The 15,961-nt window shown below is 42.8% G+C and overlaps 1 protein-coding gene across 1 annotated transcript in view; it reads left to right on the top strand.

The window, feature by feature from the left end:
- tox (thymocyte selection-associated high mobility group box) overlaps positions 1 to 15,961 on the top strand; it is a 58,805-nt gene that overhangs the window by 29,046 nt on the left and 13,798 nt on the right. The window contains exons 3-4 of the mRNA XM_069688195.1: positions 117 to 227; positions 7,771 to 8,046. Of these exons, the coding sequence (XP_069544296.1) occupies positions 117 to 227; positions 7,771 to 8,046 (387 nt within the window). The remainder of the gene's footprint in view (positions 1 to 116; positions 228 to 7,770; positions 8,047 to 15,961) is intronic.

Raw genomic sequence — 15,961 nt, 5'->3', positions numbered from 1 at the left:
AATCTTCCTCCTGCTTGTCCTTGCTCTTCTTTGTGACCTTTTAGCCTGACCTCTGACCTCTACCTGACCTCTGGGCACATTTGAATCTTTGTTTGTCTTTGTGATTCTTCCCACAGTTTCGTGTGCCACAGCCCCCCCACCCCCTCAGCAAGGGGACGCCACCCAACCCACCCTCACAGCACTGGAGGAGGGACACACACATGGCCGACACACACCGTCTTCCCTGGGTAAATACACACACACACACACACACACACACACACACACACACACACACACACACACACCAGTTGCAACACAGCAGCTCTTCCAGGTGATTTTAAGACAATGAAAGTCTTCACAAATAATTGAAACTCTTCCAGTGTAGCAGATTGACAACAATCACCTACAGATGTACACTTTAAATAAAAGTGCATCTTCAGCTGCAATACCAGCGAGTGCCACTAGAGGTCGTCTCCAAAAAGCCTCCGGCTCCATAGACTCCCATTCAACTTCTCTCATCAAATCCAAAGTGAATAAAATGTGTCCATCAGTTCTCTCGGTGTTGTTAGCTAAAGTCACTCCTTCTTATTAGTTTTCTGGAGGTCCATCTGAAAATAATCCCTCATTCATTAGAAAAGAAGATTCAAGAAGACCTGTTTTTGGGGGCGTGTCTGTTTGATTGACAGGCCTGTGGTGCAGTCAGGTTACAGCTATCGGTGGGCGGGACGTAGTATCGTCAGGTTCCCGATCAGATCGGTCAGATCCACGCTGGCTCCTCCCCCAGCTCGTCCAAATATGGTCACTTCCTGCTCCAAACCGCTCCGAACTAACAAGATGGTGACGGACAGAATCTGAACTGGAGGATTCATAATGTTCACAAACCAACGGGTGACGTTACTGCTGGTAGCTGCTTGACACCTGCTTATATTCACCATCTATAGACAAGGAAAGTATTAGAAAAGGAGAATTTGACACTCTGGCTGCTGTTGACGATGTGTTTTACACCTTCTCCTCTGCACAGACAGACTTCACCAAGTTAGCATCGCAGGGCTGTAACACTGTCACACACGATCAACATTTAGGTGGTAGAAAGCGAGACATCATCTTTTTTTTTATGTCTCACTATTCTTCTTGTCAAAACCTACAATACCCATAATGCAACTCAACCACCTGTGGATGGAGTTATGATGCTGGTACCTTCTGATACCCACTCCAAACCTCCAGGTGAAGGTTTTCGGCTCAACTGGCGTGAATTGAAGATGTTTATCAGATTTTACGCAGACACAAAAGGCTTCAGTAGAACAGACGGTTTCGGGTGCGGCGGCTGCAAGAAATCTTTGTTTGAATTCTCTACTTTTTTATTTTACTCGATATTAGAAATATTACATTAATCAAACAATTGGCATTTGGCAAATATTTGGTGTTTTACAGTCCCCAGCTGGATTTTATTTCTGTCCAGTTATTCATATCCACCAGAGCCACACTGTTAATTTCTTTATTTTAATGAACAGTCAGTTCTGGAGGAACACACACGATAAAGAAAAGATTCCTCCGCTGTAACACTCTCTGCCAGCAGGTGGCCCCAGGGTTAAAACGGCATCATTATAACTACATCTGCAGCTGCAGCAGTTGTTTTCCATGCCTCAAGGTGGCGCAATTAAATATGTGTTGAACTGGTTCGATAACGACTCAACAGCTCCCCCTTGTGGAGCATCTGCAAGCGAGTTTGTAAGTGTGTTAAAGTTCTTTTACCAGAGAGGTTTAAAAGTTTGTCTACTTCTTCTGAGGGTCATTTCTTGTAGTTATAACACAGATCTGTGCTTCGCAAAGAGCACATTTTACTTGATCTTCACAGCTGAGCCTCAAGTATGAATCCTAATTATCATTCTCATTAAATATGCAGAGTTGCTTGATCATTAAAATACCAAATGGTTGCATTGAAGCAAAAACATCTTTGTATATTTCTTATACACAACATTTTGCTTTCATGTGCTGTCATAAAAATTGTGCCCTGCATCATATGAAAGAGGTCTGTGGTTTATTATTAGAAGCTTTGACCTCGACCTGAAGTCGTGTCTTTGTCACTACACAACAAACACTGAAATCAAAAAGTCTGCAAGCTTTGTTTTTCTCACTTATATTCATACCGTCGTCAGTTTGTTCCGTCTTATTTTAAGAGTTCAATTTCAGGTCATTTATAGTAAAGACTCATCAACACTCAAAAATTCTCACACGTCCATGAATTAGACGTTAACCTCGTGGGTGGGTGATACGGGGGGACATCGAGAGAATCTCCCAACTCTCATTCACACTCACAAACATCCACACTCTCACGCATAAACACCTGATCACATCAAAACTAAAAGTCCCGTTTTGTTTTGTGTCATTGACTGTCAGACGTTATGAAGGAATAAAATATATTCAGAGATATGTCCGTTTGTCATGCATCAAATACACACGGTACCTTCTGTTTGAGTGAGTACGTGTTCATGTCTGTCTGCCTCTTCGGCGTCTTAAACACTTACAACCAAGTTCAAATGGCCCTGGAAGAAAACTATGTTTCCAAACACAGAGGGAGGATTTACATCAACTCTGCAGCTGCAATGTTAAAGTTCAGCTGATTTTACTCCGAGATCTATAAATCTTGAGATCCACATTTACCTGATGGGGATATGATGTATTGATGTGCAGTAACTACGACTTGAAGAAAAAATGGCCCTGATTTTTATTGAAATAAAATTGCACATGCTGGTAAATAATTATGAATTTGTACAGTTTCAAAATCAGAAGTTTAAGTTCATAGACTCTCATAAAGAATTTTATAAATAAGCCCAGAAAATGCATAACATTACTGGTATCGTATCATTGTATCATACGTTACTCATATCCATCTGTGCTTTTATCATAATACGTGAAGTGAGTTGTGCGAGTTGTGAGAAATGCATTTGTAATGTGAACACAACATGTGTGAAAGGACTTAATCCTGACTACATTAGTCTTTCTAGAAGCTCCCAGTGCACAAGGAAGAGGCTATTGTACTGACATGAATGGAGGAGCAGCGAGAGAGGCAGAGAGACGAGAATAATTTATGCAGAAGTTGAAGAAATGATGGAGAAGGAGGGAGAGTAAGAGAGAGGCAGACAGACAACAGTCAGGCAGAGTAATTTATGCAGAGCTCTGAGCTCCAACACAACGCTGTGTCTAAGAGGGAGGCCGTGAAAAAGACCGTTGGACTTGTTGGTGTGTCTGGACCTGATGAACATGGTGTGGTGAGCGGGATGTTGGGCCCAGACGGCACCAACACACGGTCAGTCAGACTGGATCAAAGAGACCATTTGGATTAAACAGTTATATCAAAATTACAGCATGTCGCAGAACTCTTCAGCACACGCTGCATTTTAAAGTGTGCGTCTGCACCAAAACAAGAACACGCAAAGAAATGTGATGACATGACTTCTCTATTTACACCTTGAGTGATGTATAAAGGAGTCATTTTGTGATATTTGTCCCATTTATGATTCTGAGAATCGGCTCTATTGGCCAGATATGCTTACACATGCAAGGAATTTGACTCCGGTTGTAACTTCTCTCTCAACAGACGTAAATAGGCATATAAAACATAAATAGACATATATACAGCTAGAAAACATCTGTACATATATACACCTAAACAATGGTGCCATTTCACCTGGTACAAATGGTGATGGTGCATTTGAATATAGTGCAAATGCAGGTGACCATAGAAATCGTCATATATAATAAATGCAACAAAGATGCATAATAAACGGATTTGGCTCTGAAAAAAGAATCTCTGGTCAAAACTATGTGTAAAACCGAGTGTAATTCAATATGTATACAGTGTATGAGTGTAAACCGTGGATCAGTGTGACTGAATAAAAGAAAATGTTTTAGTGGCAGCAGAAGCACTTGGATGAGGACATCAGTGAAAATACATCGTATGATTCCTTAAATTAGAGGCTGAATTTCAAGTCTCTTACTGGTGTCTGTCTGATCCCTTTTAACTCTAATTAAAGGGTGGCGACACAGATTTTTACTGTGCATGACAAAGTCAATTCACTAATCACAAAGAACACGACACGATGTTGTTGAGTTGCATTATGGGAAGTGTATGGGAATGCTTTTTATTTTGAACCATAATAGAGACTAAAATTTAGGACATTTTCCCCTTCCTGGCCCTTTAACGTATTAGACAGTTCTCTGTGTACTTAAAGGTGGATATTATTCATTGTTTTTCTTATTTTCAACAAATTTCATGAAACAAATTTGTTTCTAGACCTTTGGTTACTACTCAAAACATAAATCTTTTCAAGGACTCTCCATTGTTTTATTTGAAAAAAAAAAAAAAAAAAAGGCAAAATAAAACAGCTTGCCGCCGAGTTTGTTTTACTCTTTTAAAAGCATTTGAGGAAAAATACATTGCATTTTTTGGGGACTAAGTTGAGCCACAGATTAGTTATTTGTTATAGTTGGTGCACTAGTTAAATGTTATTGCTAATTACGGCAACAGGATGGTGTCAGTCAAAGTAAGTGTCAGATTCAACTATATCAATGAGCAATCACATACCTTAGGTTTCCCTTCAGGATCACGAAAGACACTCTGTCCAGTAGATCAGTCTAAGTTGGTTCCACCATGTACCACACCACCTGAAAGCTTTGAATTTACAGTCTGTAAAATGTTAAAGAGAAAGTGGAGGTTGACTTTTGAATTGCAACCTGATTAAATTGATGATTTTTTTGTTTCAGGCTGCAGATGGTGTATTGAGATCACAGACTGTTTATAAAAGTGTTCGTAGCTTCCGGATCTGAAAAATGGTTCTGATCCAGAAGTGTCTTCAGCTGCAATACCAGCGAGTGCCACTAGAGGTCGGCTCCAAAAAGCCTCCGGCTCCATAGACTCCCATTCAACTTCTCTCATCAAATCCAAAGTGAATCAAATGTGTCCATCAGTTATCTCGGTGTTGTTAGCTAAAGTCACTCCTTCTTATTAGTTTTCTGGAGGTCCATCTGAAAATAATCCCTCATTCATTAGAAAAGAAGATTCAAGAAGACCTGTTTTTGGGGGCGTGTCTGTTTGATTGACAGGCCTGCGGTGCAGTCAGGTTACAGCTATCGGTGGGCGGGACGTAGTATCGTCAGGTTTCCGATCAGATCGGTCAGATCCACCGCTGGCTCCTCCCCCAACTCGTCCAAATATGGTCACTTCCTGCTCCAAACCGCTCCGAACTAGTAAGATGGTGACGACAGAATCTGAACTGGAGATACACACCGACTTCAGTGTGGCTCATTGAAGTGTTTTAATAGTCTTTATACAGTAATGAAGCTCTCTGGCTCACCGGAACGAGATCAATCAAACCTCAGATACACGTACGCTGCTAGTTAGTCGGATCCACCGAGTGTTGGATGAATAAAAGGAGACGGGCATCATTTGTTTGAGTTGTTGATATTTGATCATGTTTCCCACATTTGGGATGAATTCATGAATCTCTCAGCTGGAATCGTAGTTCCCGCAGTGGCTGTGAATTACAGTGAACACACACACACTCACACACGACACTCACTCTCACACACACACACTCACACACGACACTCACTCTCACACACACACACACACACACGACACTCACTCTCACACACACACACACGACACTCACTCACACACACGACACTCACTCTCACACACACACACACGACACTCACTCTCACACACACACACACACACGACACTCACTCACTCTCACACACACACACGACACTCACACACGACACTCACTCTCACACACACACGACACTCACACACACACACACACACAACACTCACTCTCACACACACACACGACACTCACACACGACACTCACTCTCACACACACACGACACTCACACACACACACACACACAACACACACGACACTCACTCACACACACACACGACACTCACACACACACACACACAACACTCACTCACACACACACGACACACACGACACTCACTCACACACACACACACACACTCACACACACACACGACACTCACTCACACACGACACTCACTCACACACACACACACGACACTCACTCACACACACACGACACTCACACACACACACACACACTCACACACACACACGACACTCACACACACACGACACTCACTCACACACACACACACGACACTCACTCACACACACACGACACTCACTCACACGACACTCACTCACACACACACACACGACACTCACACACACACACAACACTCACTCACACACACACGACACACACACACACACACGACACTCACACACGACACTCACTCACACACACACAACACTCACTCACACACACACGACACACACACACACGACACTCACTCACACACACACACTCACACACACGACACTCACACACACACGACACTCACTCACACACTCACACACACACACACGACACTCACTCTCACACACACACTCACACACACACACGACACTCACTCACACACACACGACACTCACTCACACACACACGACACTCACACACACACACACACACACACACGACACTCACTCTCACACACACACTCACACACACACACACACACACACACACACACACACACACACACAACTGAACCCTTAACTCAGCTCTCAAGTCATGCAACTTATAACTCACCACTGCATGTGGGTTAGAGATAGAGCAGAAAGGAGTGAGAGAGACTGAAAGAGAAATGGAGGATGAGATTAGGAGAGCGAGGGAGCAGAAAGAGAAGGATGGGGAGAGATGAAGAGCAAAAGAGTACGAGATGGAGAGACTGGTGTGGCTAGCCAAGCAGAAAAGGCTGTCAGTCTCTATAAAAGATCTCCTCTGTCAGATTAGTATGAGAGGGCTTCTCCCCCCCCTCTCCCCCGCCCCTCTCTCTCTCCCCCCCCCTCTCTCTCCCCCTCCCCTCTCTCTCTCTCTCTCTCTCCCCCTCCCCTCTCTCTCTCTCTCCCTCTCTCTCTCTCTCTCCCCCTCTCTCTCCCTCTCGCTCTCTCTCTCTCTCTCTCTCTCTCTCTCTCTCCCTCCCCTCTCTCTCCCCCTCTCTCTCTCTCTCTCTCTCTCTCTCTCTCTCTCTCTCTCTCTCTCTCTCCATGTCTCCCTCTCATGTGTCTCTGCTCTCAGAATAATTTGTTATCTTATACAGGACCGCTCCTGGTTTTTTCTTTATGCATGTTGGATTAGCACTGATGTATTTTTACACACAAAGATCTGCCTGTCTATTCTCTCCAGGCAAAAAAATGGGCTTGTACATATAAATTACTGCATTGTTCCAGCGCTGAAAGAGCCAGTATTTGTTCACAAGGCTTTCTTTCAAGACTGGGAATATCATTAGTGATAATTAGTGCGAGATAGGAGCCGAGGCTGAGGAGGAACTGCTGCGTGACACGCCACCGAGCTGCAGCCCAGACTGGGTTCATCCCTCTGAGGTAACGGTGGCGAGCAGTTCTCCAGTTGCAACCATCCATTAACTCTGACAGTAATGTTTTATGACACGCGGCTCTCTTACAGTCGCCTGTGTGATTCTTATCGATTTTCTCCAAGTTGTCACTCTGCTGACGGCACCATGGCCTGTCCACCGAAACGCTGAGTGTTGCTTATCATGACGTGTCGGCGCACCTGAATGTGACTTTGTCCCTCGTCAGTGAGGCGCCACTAAAACAAACAGCAGTCCCATTTAAAAAGGAGTTTTTGTTCCGCAGGTGCTCTCAACTTATTTTCTCCATCTTTGCCTGTAGTCGTACCCAGTGGGTGACGACGACTTCAACATCCCGCCCATCACCCCCCCCACCCTGCCGGACCACATGCTGCCCCCCCACCTCCCCCACGACTCCTCCTCCGGACAGTACCACTCTCTGGACCCGCCCTCCAGCTCCGCTCCACACCACCCCTACCAGCTGCAGGGCATGGAGCTGCCTGGCATGCCCGGGAGCCAGGACGGAGCAGCCATGTTGAACCAGGAAGCCGGCACCTTCAGCCCGGAAGGCGGCCCGATGACCAGCACTCTGTCCGTGGTGAGTGCTTCCTCCTACTTATGAATCCCCGCCATCTTTACACTTCAGTAATGAGAAGCAGGAAGCTGATTTAATACATGCAACCTGGGGCTGTTTTTTAGATAAATATATATTTTTAATTCTGCTTTGTCAAAGCTAATTTACAGTGTAAATAACAGCTGTGTAACAATGAGTCCGTAAACACTGATGTTATTGAAACTGTTTTAAAAATCCTTAATAAAACTGCAACTCTATAAAACCTCAGGTCAACAGAAATAAAGCACAACAATGCAACATCTATTTTAATCATAATAAAACCAGACGGCCACGTTTTTACAAAATGGTGAAGGTTGTGTTTTCTTAACAGATATGTGGCTTGCTTCATGTACAGGGATCTCCAGGGTGTACGGGGTTAATGTGGTTCATCCAAAAACTGAAGTTGCAACTCCTGTACTAATTAAAAAGTTACAGTATGTTTCAGCCACAGACTGGATATAAAAGTGTTCGTAGTTTCTGGGTCTCAAAAATGGTTCTGATCCAGAAGTGTCTTCAGCTGCAATACCAGCGAGTGCCACTAGAGGTCGGCTCCAAAAAGCCTCCGGCTCCATAGACTCCCATTCAACTTCTCTCATCAAATCCAAAGTGAATCAAATGTGTCCATCAGTTATCTCGGTGTTGTTAGCTAAAGTCACTCCTTCTTATTAGTTTTCTGGAGGTCCATCTGAAAATAATCCCTCATTCATTAGAAAAGAAGATTCAAGAAGACCTGTTTTTGGGGGCGTGTCTGTTTGATTGACAGGCCTGCGGTGCAGTCAGGTTACAGCTATCGGTGGGCGGGACGTAGTATCGTCAGGTTTCCGATCAGATCGGTCAGATCCACCGCTGGCTCCTCCCCCAGCTCGTCCAAATATGGCCACTTCCTGCTCCAAACCGCTCCGAACTAGCAAAGATGGTGACGGACAGAATCTGAACTGGAGGATTCATAACGTTCACAAACCGACGATGACATCACTGATGGTTGATGGATGCCACTTGGTTTCAGCACTAATTTACTGCTTCTATCATTACATTACCTTACATTTCATTTATCTGACTCTTTTATCCAAAGCGACTTACAATAAGTTCATTTCAACCACGAGGGTTCAAAACTAGAACAACAAGAATCAAGAAAATACAATTTCTTCCAGAAAGCCAAACTACAAAGTTCTATCAGTAAGTTCCATGTTAAGATACTAAAGTTCTACTGTTCAAGGTAAAGGAGGAAGAGGTGTGTTTTTAGTTTGTGGTGGAAGATGTTCAGAGTTTCTGATGTCGGTGGAGCTCATTCTACCATTTAGGAGCCAGGACAGAAAACAGTCATGATTTTGTAGAGTGTTTAGCTCAGTGAGGAGCAACAAGCCGATTGGTAGAAGCAGAGCGGAGGGAGGGGCTGGGATGTAAGGTTGGACCATGTCCTGGATGTAGAGAAGGAGGAGGAGGAGGAGGAGCAGAGGGAGTGGGCTGGGATGTAGGGTTGGACCATGACCTGGATGTAGAGAAGGAGGAGGAGGAGGAGGAGCAGAGGGAGTGGGCTGGGATGTAAGGTTGGACCATGTCCTGGATGTAGACTGGACCCGATCTGTTCGCAGCACGGTACGCAAGTACCAATGTTTTGAGACGGATGCGGGTAGCTACCAGTGAAGGGAGCGGAGAAGTGTGAGTGAATTTAGGAGGTTGAGGACCAGTCGAGCTGCTGCATTCTGGATGAGCTGCAGAGGTCGGATGGTACTAACAGGTGGACCTGTTACAGTAGTCCAGACGTGAGATGACCAGAGCCTGGACCAGAACCTGGAGAGAGACGGGTCTGTAGTTGTTTACTTCAGACGGGTTGAGGGTGGGTTTCTTCAGGAGAGGGTTCACTCTCTCCTTCACAGAGTTCAGGAAACAGACCGTTGACAGAGAAGAGTTGATGAGATGGAGAGAAAAGGAAGAAGGTCTGGAGCAATAGACTGGAGAATGTGAGATGGGATGGGGAGGGGGGGCAGGTGGTTGGGGGGGTGGAGGTTACCATGGTAACAACTTGATTGGGAGATGGGGGGGTGAAAGAGGAAAGTGAAGGGGATGAAGATGAAGAAGATGATGGACATGTAGTTATAGAAGCTGGGTTTGAAAATGAGGAGCGTATGTCATCTATCTTTTTAGTAAAGTCGTTGACAAAGTGGCTTGGTGGAAGGAGGAGAGGGTGGAGGGGGGGGGGGTCAAGGAGGTGGGAAAAGATGGAGAATAGCTATCATGATGTGCTTGATACTGAAAGTAATCCGTGGTTGTTGGCCTCCATATGACATTTTAAAACATGACTTTTACTCTACTTTTTAACACAGTGTACAGCTGTGAGGCTCCGAACTCCAAACACAGAGATGGAGCGATGAATCAAACCGGTTTCTATCAAACACTTTGTTGTCATTAATAATCAGTTTTTCCTGAAGGAGCGGTCGGCTCCATCTCAATTCTCCTACCGGCTGCACATTCAGTCATTCAGTTTGAAGTCTGATACCAAAGCAGGAAGTCCATGTGTGACTGTTCCTCATAGACACAAATGGAAAGCACAATTTTAGATTTTTTATTATTTTATTTTTTTTTATCAATTTTTCCTCCAAGTAAAAATAATTAATTAAACATCATTACAATGTTTTGAACTTTGTCCATAAGTATTCGAAAAAAATATAGAATCTATTTTTTAGTTCATTTGAATCTTAAATTAAGCTCATATTTCAGTCTGTCAGTCAGTTTCTTCTTTCATTTAATCTCATTTTCATTTTACAAGTTGGATTGAAGTTAAAACTGAATTACTGCCGAAGAATTTCAAGTTGCTTTTATTAAAAATGGAGCCGCTCCTTCATGAATTTAACAATTTGGTTCTTGATGTATTTAGTGAGGAAAAATTGACTGAACTTCTTTTCTGTTTCTCATTGGAGGTCAAAGTTTTAGCTCAGCAATGATTCCTGACCCAGAAACTTTCTGAGTCTCATCAAATGTTGGTTTGAACTGTGAGCTGAGTGTTTCTGGTAGTTCTTGTTGATCTCTGAATCGACCCTTGCTGCTGTTTTTCTTGATTTGACTCACAATTATTCGGTCCAACCTTCTTCTGGCTCGGCGGTCTGTTCTCAGTCATTTCTGAGCTTTGTCAATACACAGAGCCGCGGAGGGTGGAAGACCGAGACATCGGTGCTCTGAATAGTGCAAACAACCCACGTTTGACCTTTTTTTTTGCCTTTACTTATAACTGTTTCAAAGTACTTTAAAGTGGATGCAGAAAGTCACGACCTCAAACTCACAGCAGAGAAATCACAAGTGGAGTTAATCTCATTCACAACGTGTACGTTCCACTAACTTTGACTATTTGAACTATTTCTTTAGTTGCCATTCAGAGGGATTTATACTTTTTCAAGTGACGACCTATTTTTATTTTCAAAGTTTATATTTCGAGTTGTTTTTCTGAAGCTCTAGTTTATCCCACATTTTTTTTAAACGAGCTCATTGAAGTTTGCTGATAGTTTCTAAACTGTCCTTCAGGAGTTTTTTTTGTGGTTGTTGCGATCAAAAATGTTTTTGTGTCGCATTTTCTCAAAAATTGCAGCGTAATTTGTGGAGTTTTAATTGAGTTTTTTCAGTAAAATTGCAGGAATTGCCAAAAATTGCAAGTTGAGAAAAAAAATAATAATTAAGCACTACCTGATAAAGGAATAATTATGTAATCACTTCCTGTGATAATAACCATGCTGCACATCACAGAAATATATTAGCTCTATTTTTTATTTATTTATTGAACTTAAAGAACAATGGGGACAAAAAACTCTGACTAATATAGAAACAAGGACAACATCAGCTGTCAAAATAAGAGCTTTAGATGCTGTTTAATTCATGTTCATTCAACACATAGACCTGCTGGATGAAACAAACAAAGAGACGTCTCTGACAACTGGACGTGTGGACAAAACTCATTTAACATCCAGTAATATGGAATCACTTCCTTTGATCACAAACATTTAATCACATCATTTTAATGTGAAGAACACATTTCCCACAAACCCCGTCACTTCCTGTTTCTCCTCTTGTTCCGATTTCTTTTACTTGGGGCTGAAGTCAGGAGCAGAGCCTTTCTGGTTGGAAATGAGGAGTTATTGTTATTAATAAAGTCAGTTTTGTTTGAAAAGACTTCATGTCGTTAAAACTTTTTGGCTGAAAAACCGCCAGAATTTAAAAAAAATTGCAAGCTCCTGCAAATATTGTGGAGTTTGCTTGAATTTGCATTAATTATTTCCTGCAGGGACCGTCTGACTGTCCAAATGTGTTCAAGAGCTGCTGCAGCGCTGCATTTAGTCATATTTCACTAAAACTGGGATTGTCTCTACCGTTTTTGACACTTTTATCCCCGTAAAAACTTTCCACTACTGAAATAAGTGAAGCTGTGTTGAAGTCCGGCCGAGCAGCTGCTGCTCCCCGACACCCTGAACTGTGTTTGTTCCTCAGAGGACAGACTTCAGAGCGGATCACCGGTTTGTTTCCGTCTTGTGGCTCAAGTGTACTTTGACTTTACGTATTGGAGGGAAATTGAGAGTCCGTGTGCGTCTTCAGGCTGCAGGTGTATTTCCACTGTGTTCTGTGCTATTTTATTCAGTTTAAGTGTGTGAAATAGGATACGGCCTGGGGCAGCGTTATTTGAAGGCCAATCATGGAAGCTGGTCAATCTGACATTTGCTTCATATTTTAAGTCTTCGTTTCACGGTAAAGTGAAAATCTTGCTTTTAGCTGTGACATTCAGATGTTGCTGAATGTGTCATTCAGTAAAATGAAAGTTAGACCCGGGGCTTGTAGTTACCTCCACTGTCATAGAAACTGTGTGTTCACAGGGCTGCCGGAGGTGCGCCGATGTCAGCGTCTGTAATAAAGGTTGCTCCTGGTTCTCATTAAGAATGAAACTTTCTCACCTCCCACTCTTCATCCCTCGGTGTCTCGGTGTGTTGCCTCCATCTCCATATTAAACGGCCTGCTATAATATTAGGTTGAAACAACATTAGAAGAATGACTATTAAAGACCACAATTCAAAATTCCAATTTCCCCTCTGTTCTTTTATTTGTGATTAACCTGTGTTCACTACAACAAAGGAGATCTTTATTTCTGTTTCTCCATCTGTGTCCGTCTCAGTCCTACTTTTTTTTTTTCCCTCTCTACTTCACATTTATGTTTCCATGCTAACATACATTTACTGCCAGCCCATGAATTATGGTTGCCTAGCAACCATGCCCAGTTCAGCCTAATCGGGGTGGGTTGGGGGTAGTGGGGGGAGGGATGGGGCTGACTCAGTGTGTGTGTGTGTGTGTGTGTGTGTGTGTGTGTGTGTGTGTGTGTGTGTGTGTGTGTGTGTGTGTGTGTGTGTGTGTGTGTGTGTGTGTGTGTGTGTGTTATTGCTAGAGGAGGACAGAGTACTCGGTTGCAGTTAGTACTGAGATGTTGGACCGCTCTGGTTTCACAGTTCGCTGCCGTCTGATTGAAGACTGACTGAAACGATCAGATGACAGAAGTTATTGCTCCTCTGCTGCTGATTTGATTGTAATTTGATTACGACTCATAATCTGTGACGTTTACGTCTTTTGTCTTTCCTGTTCTAATGTAACACGGAGAAACTTCTGTCTGTGGTGGGTTAAATTTCCAACAGCAGGTTGTTTGAAACACGTTTGTGTGATTTGAAATGTATGAAGAAAAAAAAGAGCACTAAAGACAAATACATGACTAGTTTTAGGCAACACAACAATATCTTCAGTGAGACTCCACCTTTTATTCCAAGTTTACAATCCATTAATATTGTGTTAATGTGAGAATGTCTGCTGATGTGATCAAGTCAGTTATATTTCTTAGTCTGGGAACTCGGCTCATATCAGTGTTTGTACCGCCGCCAATCAGCAACCCGTGTGTCGGTGGTTGACCGCGTTTGCCCCGCCCCTCCTTCACTGTGATTGGACAGCTGGTGACAGTGACGAGTGCAGTGCTAATATTTTTCAACTGTTATTGACTGGAAAGAAAATGGTCGCACGTGAAGCGTTCAGCGCAGAATAAGCGGTCAGAACCTGGTCAAGCTACTGCCGATCATTAAAACCATTTACAAAATAAGCTGTAGCTGCAGCGGGGGCAGAGTGTCGGCCGGTTTGGCGCGAGCTGATTGGTTCAAATGAACCGGAGGTTGACGCCCAGTCAGAAGGACCGACTGCATAAAATGGACCTATAATAAAATGGATTGTTAGTTGCAGTCCTCCTTAAAATATTATAACTCTTTGATATGAATACAGTTTGGTGTTGACAGTGTTTTCAGTTTCACTCCTTCTCAAGCTATTTCGTAACCCTGATCAGTTTCTCATATCTCCTTGTCTGTAAATCAGAGTGATGATGTCCACAAACTGCACACTTTCTACGACATAGAAACTCAAATTTCAAGACAAGCTAGCAAACTGCAGCTCCTGGTGAAGATCACGTGGTCAAAAGGTCCAGAGGAGAAACTAAATGGAGACAAAACCTATGAGGCGACTGAAGAGTTCATAATGAAACAGAAAGCATTCAAAATGATAATAACACTGTAATAATACTAATAATAATAACTTTATTTCTATAGGGCTATTCAAAAACAAGTTACAAGTACTGTAGGTGAAAATATTGCATTATTCAGTGTTTCATGTTAATATTTGATGTTAGATTTAGGATGATCAACTTATACCTACCAAACTGAACAACAGTAAAACGTGTCCTGTTTTTAACTCCCGTTGTTCAGTGATTTGGTTTAAAAAGAGAATCCCTTCAACTACTTTATTAACTTCAATTATTGATAACCAAAAACACATCATAAACAGTCATTCAGGTAAACTATTATTTGGTTGGTGTGTTTTTCTGCATTTCTAGCATACAAATATGAAAAACTTCTGGAGGAAAAACCGCTATCATATACATTCATATTGAAATCCCGTCATTAACCACGTGTGAAGACAGCAGAGTAATAGTCGGTCTCCTCTCGGCCTCTAGGGGTTTCCCCTCTGCTGCTCTCTTTGGCCATCATCAGAAAGTCTTTCCACTGGTAATACCTTTGAGTTGTGAAACTGTTTTTATATCGTGATCATTCTTAGGCCTGTCGTGATCTCCTGTGCCAGTTAACAGGAAATTAAATACCTCCTTTCCATTCTTTACATTTTCAATTTTGTTGAGCAACCAGTTTCAATCTGGCAGTTTAAAATCTGTAAGACAAGCAGTCATAATAATAATAATAAGTTGCATAATGTTTTGACAATAGTTTGAATCTTAAAATGTAATTTTGTTTTCTAGTAGATAATTTGGATATGTTTATTTAAATCTGTTTTGTTTTGTCAGGAGCTCCAACAATTCCTGTTTAAACATGTTAAGTACATGAATCTGGCTCTCAAATAAATTCGGCACACAGTCAAACCGTTCTGGAAGATCACGACCTCGTGATATTTTGACTGTTTGCTAATACGACGTTTTATGGAGCCATTGCCAAACCGCAGCTCCTCTTCTTCTGAAACCTCTCCCCATGTGAGAGAAATGTCACTGCGCTCCATCTAAATACCACAGCAGCGTTCAGAGGCTGCTGTTAGTAACTCCGCTCAGGTGATGTGTTCCCAGGAGGGGCACCGACTCCGCACCACATCCGCTAGTGTTCGATGCTTACGAAGGGGAAACTCTAAACACACGCCATCCTCCGAGTCCCGTCTTCATGTTTGTGATGGCAGGTGTCAAAGTTCCCACACTGCATTGTTCACTTTTGTTTTCCTGAGAAGTGGACAGAATACCACTGATGGCTGACTCACTACGAGACTGCTCACTCTTTGGCGACGCCAATCATACCTCCGGGTTCAAACATAGAAATATGACACCAAAAGTCCTTCCATTTGTCCA

The sequence above is a fragment of the Brachyistius frenatus genome, unplaced genomic scaffold, assembly GCF_029030835.1.
Source record: "Brachyistius frenatus isolate BFR_SWC_R1_liver_20210118 unplaced genomic scaffold, ASM2903083v1 Contig_542, whole genome shotgun sequence".
NCBI classification, from domain to species: Eukaryota; Metazoa; Chordata; class Actinopteri; family Embiotocidae; genus Brachyistius; species Brachyistius frenatus.
The sequence above is the reverse complement of the archived record's forward strand: the minus strand, read 5'-3'. Positions and strand labels throughout refer to the sequence as shown.